The 9,119-nt window shown below is 42.6% G+C and overlaps 1 protein-coding gene across 1 annotated transcript; it reads left to right on the top strand.

Moving 5' to 3' along the window:
- Window positions 1-333: 333 nt before the first annotated feature.
- On the top strand, window positions 334-2,524 carry LOC127767612 (zinc finger protein 8-like). Its single transcript, XM_052293002.1, has one exon. It carries the CDS (start codon window positions 842-844, stop codon window positions 1,733-1,735), a length of 894 nt encoding a protein of 297 aa, XP_052148962.1. The 5' UTR covers window positions 334-841; the 3' UTR covers window positions 1,736-2,524.
- Window positions 2,525-9,119: the final 6,595 nt, after the last annotated feature.

The following is a 9,119-nucleotide window of genomic DNA, read 5'->3' as shown; positions in this document are numbered from 1 at the left end:
GAAGAAAGCAAAGAAGAAAAAAAAAAGAGAGAGAGATGAGCAGAAGAATGTGGAGAGAGAGAGAAGAGGAGAGAAGAGAAGAGATGAGATGACCTTTGCTACCCTCAGAGACAGGTACTTGGTTGTTATGTGAGAGCCCAAAAGCCTCCTAGTGCAGGAGTACTTGCCAGAGCTTAATGTGTACTATGGGTTTCCCAGCCCCTCTTCCACTCAAGAATTTACCACCATGGACGATGATGTATATATCCACACATCTCTTTTCTACACCCCCTCCCTGCTGGCCCTACCCTCCCTCTCCTAATAACTAACCCACAATGTAGTACTCACTCTGTTTCAAAATGTTTAACACCGTTGACTTTTTAGCACATGTTTGACCGTTCGTCTTATTAAAAAAATTTGTGAAATATGTAAAACTATATGTGTACATGAAAGTTTATTTAACGATGAATCAAATGATATGAAAAGAATAAATAATTACTTAATTTTTTTAAATAAGACGAACGGTCAAATACATACTAAAAAGTCAACGGCGTCAAACATTTCGAAACGGAGGGAATAGTAGTATGGTGACAATTATCCTGCTCCATCAGTGCCCCATTTGCCTCAGCATGCAAAACCTATCACTCGTATACATTTGGCACTCCTGCCAGTGCTTTCTGCTCTTTCTATTCCCTCCCTCCCTTCTCCCTTCATAGTTCCACCCTCCTTCCATTCCTCTCTGCTGGTCAGGGACGAGAGAAACGTAAACCCAGCCGTGACATTATATTGCCTAGCTAGTTGATTAATTTGTTGCAAGAACTGGCTAGCTAGCTCGAGAAATTCTGTGTACCTGGTCGGGTGCATGGGCAGCGGCGGCGAAGGAGGTGGTGGAGCAGCGAGCGTACGGGATCAGCCGCCGCATGACTTCGCCAACGTCGCGTCCTTCTCCGAGTTGCCGTTCCTGCGGCCGGCTCCGGCGCCCAGGGAGAGCCCCAACAACTCCGCCATCCGCCTCTTCGGCATCGACGTCCCGCACGCGTCGTCGTCGCCTGACGGCAAAGCCTCCAAGGAATCCGTTGTCGTCTCCACCGCCGCCGCCGCGGCGTCCACGCATGGCGCTGCCGCTGCCGCCATTGCCGCGGCCGCCGACAGCAGCCGCAAGTTCGAGTGCCACTACTGCTGCAGGCACTTCCCGACGTCGCAGGCGCTCGGGGGCCACCAGAACGCGCACAAGCGGGAGCGGCAGCACGCGAAGCGGGTGCAGATGCAGACCGCGATGGCCGCTGCCGCCGCGGCGGCCAGCGGCGCGCACCACCACCACCACCACCACCAGCTGCTCGGCTACCCGCAGCATCATCACCGCTTCGGCTTGGCAGGCCCCACGGTGGCGGCATTGTATCAACACCCGTCGTGGCCGACGATGAGCGGCGGCGGCGGCGGTATCTCCTCAATTGGCCCTCAGTTCTATAGCGGGATCGGATCGGTCACCCAGCCGATCAACGGGAGCCCGCTGCCGGCGGGGCTCTGGAGGCCGGGCCCGATGGCGGCGCCGCCGCTGCTGGCCGGAGAGCGGCGGCCGGTCGCGGTGTCGACGTCGTCCGTGTTCCGAGGAGACGAGCCAAGAGCTTCAGCTTCTCTTGTGGCGTCCCAGACAGCTTCTTCCTCGTTGCTGCTGTCTCCGCAAGGTCAGTTCGCTTGTGAGCAGCCGCCGGCGACCACCGCAGCTGAGGGCGTGAGCTTAGATTTGCACCTATAATTGTTCTTTTCTCTTCTGTTGGTTTTAGCGGATTACTACGTACAATAACTGATTTCTCGCTACCTTTTCTTCCTTGCCTGGGAATGAGATTGCCCTTTACTAAATTCAGATGAATCGTGCGCTTTTTTTTTCTCCTGACACGTGCAAAAGAATTCCATTTGCCAAACTTTGATCCTTTTGTTAATGTGCATATATACACATGACAAAATAATTTGGGTACATTGTTAGGGTTTGAATTATCATAAATTACGTCCAATACAAAACGCCTATGCATTTGAAAATGTTTACTGAGTAGTTAGTTGAGGAACAGTCAGGTTTCATGCTGTTTCTAGACAATAAATGTGCATATTAATTCCTACGGATGAAAGAGAACAGAAATTACAACTGCATGCATTAACCAATTTCAATTTCGGATTGCAAAAGCACCAGGGACAATAAAAGAGTAAGATTTTAACTGATCATATTTTTCACGGAATCAGTCACATATAAGTAAGCTGAAAGTGCACAATACTTTTTCAACAATTGAAAAAAAAAATCATAATGCATATACTTTTCATGCGGCCCAGTAAACTGCTGCAGCTTGCAGGGCCGGCCTGTACGTATGCACACGCTAAAAAACATGAAGGATATAGACACTGTAAAATTCTTTCTGAAGCGGGTGCAGAGTTTTTTGTTTTTTTTAATCCTCTGTACGTGCGTACCTATGGGCAACAGTTCTAGCAACTGCTGCTGCTTGTATGCAATGAGGCTGTAGCTTTATGTGTAGCTTTCGCATGTCGCTAGGGTCAGGTATATGCACAACTGCAGATGCATGATAAAGAAAGCTGCTCGAACGTATAGCTAAAGTACGACTCGAAATCATAAAAAAAGAAAATCAATATCATATATCAGTTGACTTGTGGAAGTTGACGGCGTACACTGTTGACTCTACCTGAAAGCTGAACTATATAGTTTAAATAACCTGTCCTAAAGAAAGATAGCATCGCCTGCTGTTTTAAATATGAGTTCTTTTGCCTGGGCAGTTATATTTATATTGCAAAAGTATAAAGTGTATGCACAGATGAAAAAAAGAAAAGCAAAGGGAAGTACACGTTTGATAAGAGGAGCAGAAGGGGATAAGGAATTCAGAAAGACCAGGCACATGAGAAATGGCAGCTCAATTGATGACAAAAGAAAAAAAAGAGCTCATCAGAAGCCTGCCATAGTTACTGCTCTGTTAAAAAAAAAACAAAACAAAACAATCCTAGCTATAACCTGGACACGCATATCAGTATATATCCAGATTCGTAGCTAGGATTAGGTTTTTTATGCGACGAAGGGGTACTGTCCACACTAAGCTCAAAAGTGTTCATGCTAGATTATGAAAGCAATCTCAAAAATGGTGTTCATGCTAGATTATGAAAGCAATGGTACTCGGAGTGAAAGGCTGCTCTCGCTTGCTATCTCCTGCAACAGTGCAGCCTGATGTTGCCGTTGCCTAGGGTTTCGCTCTCAACGAGGCAAGAGAATGTCAGGCCGGGAGGACATTACCAGCAGTATATAAGCATCGTCTAACTGTTTTACTACTACCAGTAGTAGTTATTACTTCAAGAAATTTTATGGTCCTTAAAAAAGAAGTACCTCGAGATATTTTTTTATATCTCAAGATACTTAGTACTTAGAGGTAACAATTTTTACACTATAAAATAAGGTATCTGTTGGTACTTCTCAAGAATGGTAAAATTACCTTATTAACATAGAGTAGGGTTTTTCTTACCATCAAAGGTGAACCTTAACTGCGTGGTTACTGAGTAAACCTAAGAAAAAACAGATAAATTGTACTAAAATTTTAATTTTTTGTTTAATTTTTTAAAAAATATTTGGTCGATAGACTGGGCGGTTTCTGTTACCCACCTCCCGGTAGTAAAGCTCGGTTACCACACCGGGAAGGCGAAGTGTTACAAAAGAAACTAAATTCATGTGTATAGCATATAGGAATAAATAGCCAGGTTCTATATAGGAGTAAATGAGAGTACGTAGCTAGAGACTTAATTACTCTCTCTGACCCAAAAAAAGCCAAATGAACCTGGACAACTCTTTGTCAGCTTCATTGTACTAGGAGGGGATCCCTCCTAAGTTAGTTTTATTTGGAACGGAGGGAGTAGACTGTTTCCACCTCCTCTGTTTTTCACGCACACGCTTGTTGAACGGTAAACGGTGTGATTTTGCAAAAAAAAAAAAAAAAAAACCAAAAGTTGCTTTTAAAAAATATTTTTTTAAAAAAACTAATACTTAATTAATCATATGCTAATGAGTCGTTCCGTTTTACGTGCGCGAGGGATTAGCTCTCATCTCAAGCTGCCAAACAGGCGAACACAGCCTTTGGACTGAACACAGAAATTTACTTACCTTGAGGCGTACGTGTTAGTTAGAATGTTACTGCAGCCAGTGCGAACCATCGTACCGCCAATGAGCCATTTCCACCATCACTGTGTGACCTTCATTGCAAGAAACATTACCCGTTTGCACATTAGTGCATGCATGGATGATGAAAGAAATAACATGAAGTAAATGGGAGTTTACCAGCCATGCATGCATCAGGAATCTGGCACGCAGGCAACGATCGCCCTCTTAAGCAAGTGGTCGCAGAGAAGGATATCGTATGAACGTCCTGAAGCTTTTAAGGTGTCAAATACTCCCCAGTGCTATCATTTTTGATGTTGCTGCTGCTGCACTGTCGTTCCTGTCGCTATTATTGGTGATAGATCCAATGCGACTTCTCTGGATGTGTCGTTTTATCCCTTCTGCATGCAAATAAGAATTGTCCACAAAATTCAAAGTCGCTAGGTACAACTGCACTTTAATTTCACATGCAAGAAATCACTGTGTATTCTTTGGACACGACACTCCGTAACTAGATAATCTATATGCATTAAACACCGTAAGTGAATATTCTCACAGCCAAGGGTCTACTCAAGTTGGTTGTCTGTTCAAGCGACACCATGAGATGAAAATCCAAAGCAGGTACTCTGTGAAGGACAACAAAAAGAGGGAAAGAAAGAAATACCTAGAGAAAACATCTCAAGCTAGATAGACCTCCCATCACCATTCACCACCAATTTCCCAGTGCAAGATCGAAGGGGTAGAGGCCTAGCTAGCCCAAGGTGTCGCTTGTAGATATGTGGCAACCGCACCACCCCATGTTATACCAAGCTAGACTTTTGAGTGTTCATCATTTTCCTCCATAGAACTGATACACAATTACACATATAGGACCCTCCTATAGGTCCTTTCCTAGACAACATGCCTTTATTTTCCTCCAGGGTTACACACCTACACAGGTTTGCATTCTGTACTGCATATATAGCTCAATCAATCAGTACAGGATCCAGCTATGTACAAGTAGCCTAGATAGGTGAACACCGCCTACACATCACGTCCATTCTAGGTAGTAGGGGGATCGAGATCCAATGATCCTTCTCTGATATAGTGCGCATTCCTTATGTTCAGATTGAGGAGGCATTTGGACTGGAAAGCCTAAACTCCGAAAACCTTCAGAGGCAGGAGCATCTTTGTGAGGCCCAAGCAAAGGGTGGAAGAGCAGTACAGATTGTACAACGATTGCATTACTGATGGCAGGCTTTGGAGCAAGATGCGCCAGTTAAATCCTGGTTCCTCTGTTCTAGACACGCAAGAAAAAGCTGGGCACCTAAACAGGCTTCAGCACAAGAGGAACCCACGGGGTCTCCTGGCCACATAACTATACATGCTCTATCCCCAGCGGCGCAACAAAACAGATCACCCACACAGTTTTCAGGTCAGAGATTGCAGGGGCTAACCTTAGTTTCAGCACCAGCCTATGATGGCCGGCCCCTTTGGGACACACCCATGTGTGGTCATTGGACAGTCTATATGATGCAGTGCAGCCCATCTGCAGCAGCCAGTGTTCTGTTCTGCATGCACACAACGAAAATGGTTAATTAAAGACCAAGCAGCATCAATTAGGGAAAATACATGTCAAATTGAGTATAGCAAACAGTTGCTTCTGCTAATTCAAGTCCCTGTGGAGGTCCCGGGCTTCCCTGGAACAAAGTGTACATTAAGTTTCAGATGCCACGCTCTGAGAATCTTAGCAGTTACTTCTAGGCCGAAGCTATATGATCACTCCATGTCAGTGTCATCAGAATATGGAATTCAGCAGTTTTCAACCCATTAGCCTGAGCATCAGAGCACAGATTTCTCAATGCTACTGCTTTCCAGGTGGGATGTAAAAGTTAATGAATGATTGATTCCCCATTATTCAGAAAAATGTACTTAAGTGGCAAACTTAGCATGCATTTATACTTTTTACGATGTTATCATCTGATCCTTCTAAACTCTGTGTATTATAATAGACGAAATTTTTGTGAAAATTATGATTGCGACTTCACAGGCATGCAGAAGCAACCACTGTATGTTCATTCGCGAGAGGTCCGTGGAGATACACCAATGGTACAGGAAAAAGTACCATATATCCTCAGAGAAAGACAAAAAAATCTTGGGCCCACGTTCCTTATTCTCTCAACTGAGAGGAATCCAATGTGAAAGACAGTAATTCAATCATCTATTTGCTATTTTACTTTCATTTTCGGACCTTCTAGTTTTGTCGAATTGCCTAAACAAGTGGGGTATGCTTGGACTGAAAACATTTAGGCTTGTCAAAACTAATAAATAAACCATTCCCCCTTCAGTGTTCATAGGTAGTCAAGTCAATTTCACATCTCTAGACTGACAGTTGACGATATTTGTTCACATGTACAACAGCAAAGGAGGAACATACCACTAGCAGTATTTTTTCCTGAACCCACTAGCACTAATTAGTGCTTACAGTCACAAGCAATGAAGATAACAACGATACTTATGATTCAAAAGCAAATATCTCTTTCTGATTATGTATGCTGTTACTTGTAAGAGATGTTGGCACAATCATATATGGTGGTTAGTGGAAAAGGCAAACATCTAGCACATAGAGTCATGTGATAACAAGTGAGCTCGAACAAGCATAATGCAGAAGGTAGATTTTAAATATATACACATTATATTATGTAATGGAATAAATAAGCAATTAAATTAACTCGACAAATTACCTCATAGGTGATATGTAAAATGTAGACGCTGATGAGTTCAACATTTCAGATTGCCTTGTTTTAACTGAGTATCGTCACCATGACACCATTGCATATAATTATTGTATTGCAGTGCTATATAAATATTCTCACTACGAGTCTATGACCATGCCAGAGATAAAGGGAATTTCACTGACTGAATGAGTTGACGTAGTACTGCTTCCAGGACAATGGAGAAACACACAAAACCCTGTGATGATGTTCCCCAGTTCCCTTTGTTTGAAGCCATCAATATTCATGATAAACATGAGCTCACGCTTGGTTGCAGCCCAAATGATTAGGTACAAGATTGCATTGAGATAATGTTTGTAGCTTTAAGCTATTAGCCTTTTTTGTGTCCATTTCCAAGAGAGAGAGTCTGTGCATGCTCTGAAAATAGTCTTGTGCTGTTGCACATTTCATCACGAGGAGCTCACAGCACAATCCAAGGCCTGGATTGATCAGTTAAAGTATACTATAGAAAGGCTCAGTACCCATATCCCCTAGGCGGTTTTTTTGGATTCAATGTTGGCATTCAATGGATGATAGATTTATGTTGGCATGTATGTGTTTTTTGTAGGATCTTCTATAAAACTTCTCAGATTTGCATAGGTTTTCGGTTGACCTAATGCGAATTATAAAGCGCATAACTTGTTTTTCCTTCTGATATAGTATAGTATGTTCACTTTAGCATTTTATTAGTTATTTACAGAGTATGTACTTAAATCCGTTGCAAGACACAGGCAACATGATATAAAGTTAATAAGCAGACTATCCATCTGGGACTAAAAGTTATCTACGATAAGCTTAAGTTTATTCCAGACCAAACAATCCTTAGCCCAACAGCATAGCTCCAAATTTTCTAGTCAAAAATAATATTTTATCAAATATCTGAGGCCTAGGAAAAAACGATTTACCTCTAATAAAAGAGCCAAAATTTATGGACTAATTAAGTTTTCTGACCTAAAAAAAAAGTAACCATGCCACAAAAAGGAATCCAAGAATAATCTTACAACACTGTCACTCACAAATCGGAAGAACCTTTTACTAAGCCTACTTACCAATGGTTGGATCATCCTTACAGTCCTACTCCTAATGCTCTACTGGTTGGTCCATTTTGAAATTGCTAGTACCATATTTCTCAACTAAGGGTGAATGCAAGCATTTAAGATGCTTATTGTTATTGCAATCTCTATTTATATAACCAGTTTTTAACTTTGAAGTAGCTTGAAATTAACATAGTAGTATAATGAATCCTTTAGTGCAGACATGACCAGGAGGTACTGATATCACTACTCTCTGTTATCTCCAAGATCCTTCTTTTCCAAGTCTACCATCCAAATTAACTTTGTGAAAGCATATAGAGTCATATGAATAAATCCTGAATGCTACAGCATATTCAATGAACCCTACCTGGTTTGCAACAAATGCTCTAATGGAGCTGCCTATGTATGGAAGATTTCATCTTCTGAAACAAAACTTATAGTGGAAAATAACACCAGAATCAGAATGTTTTGTAGCTGACTAGATAATTCAATCTACAAGGGGCGCCACCTAGCAGTTCTCATCGGTACCTTGGAATACCAAATTAAGCATATGCATTGAGATGCCTTTTGCAAATGTACCAAGGCTTTTAGTCATATACTCCCAGTTGCATTATTGCCTCGTCATGGTCCTCTGTAAAATGGCAAAGCAGAAAATGCACAGTTTGTAGTTGCGAACATGGTTGATTAATGCTATAATGTAGTAACCCCCATAAGGAGTGTGATTGTAAGCAAAGAGCCCTGTTATGTTGACTGGTGCACAGTGTCATCACATGGATTTAAGAAATTATTTTGATAATATGGAGTTCACACTTTCATGGTAAACATACTTTCCAAATCCTACAATAATTGATTGAATCAAACACAGAAAGCAGAAAAGTTAAGAGTAAAACAGCTTACTGGTGTAGAAAATGTGGGCCGCTGATATGTGATAGCCTTGAATTCGACCGCAATAGGCCATTGTAACCTGCAAAACAGCAGCCATTGCAGATAAGATAGTCCCAAGTACACTAAGTTCGCACGATTATTACCAGGAGAAACACTTGTCGCACCTATTTCGTCGAACACCTAACGCGCCTCCCTGCGAGCAGAAGATTGGGCACCCGTCGGAGCCCAGTCACACCGCCGTTTCCGATCATCCAAACCACAGGAACGCCCTACACCAGCAGCGCACGATGGTGACAGCACGCCCCGTGCCTCGGCAGCGAGGGGAGATGC

This window comes from Oryza glaberrima, chromosome 3 (genome assembly GCF_000147395.1).
Source record: "Oryza glaberrima chromosome 3, OglaRS2, whole genome shotgun sequence".
Classification (NCBI taxonomy): Eukaryota; Viridiplantae; Streptophyta; class Magnoliopsida; order Poales; family Poaceae; genus Oryza; species Oryza glaberrima.
Note: the sequence above shows the minus strand (reverse complement) of the source record. Positions and strands in the feature narration are given on the sequence as shown.

Coding starts and splice junctions, on each gene's coding strand:
- LOC127767612 (XM_052293002.1), top strand. CDS start 842: ATGGGCAGCGGCGGCGAAGGAGGTGGTGGAGCAGCGAGCGTACGGGAT.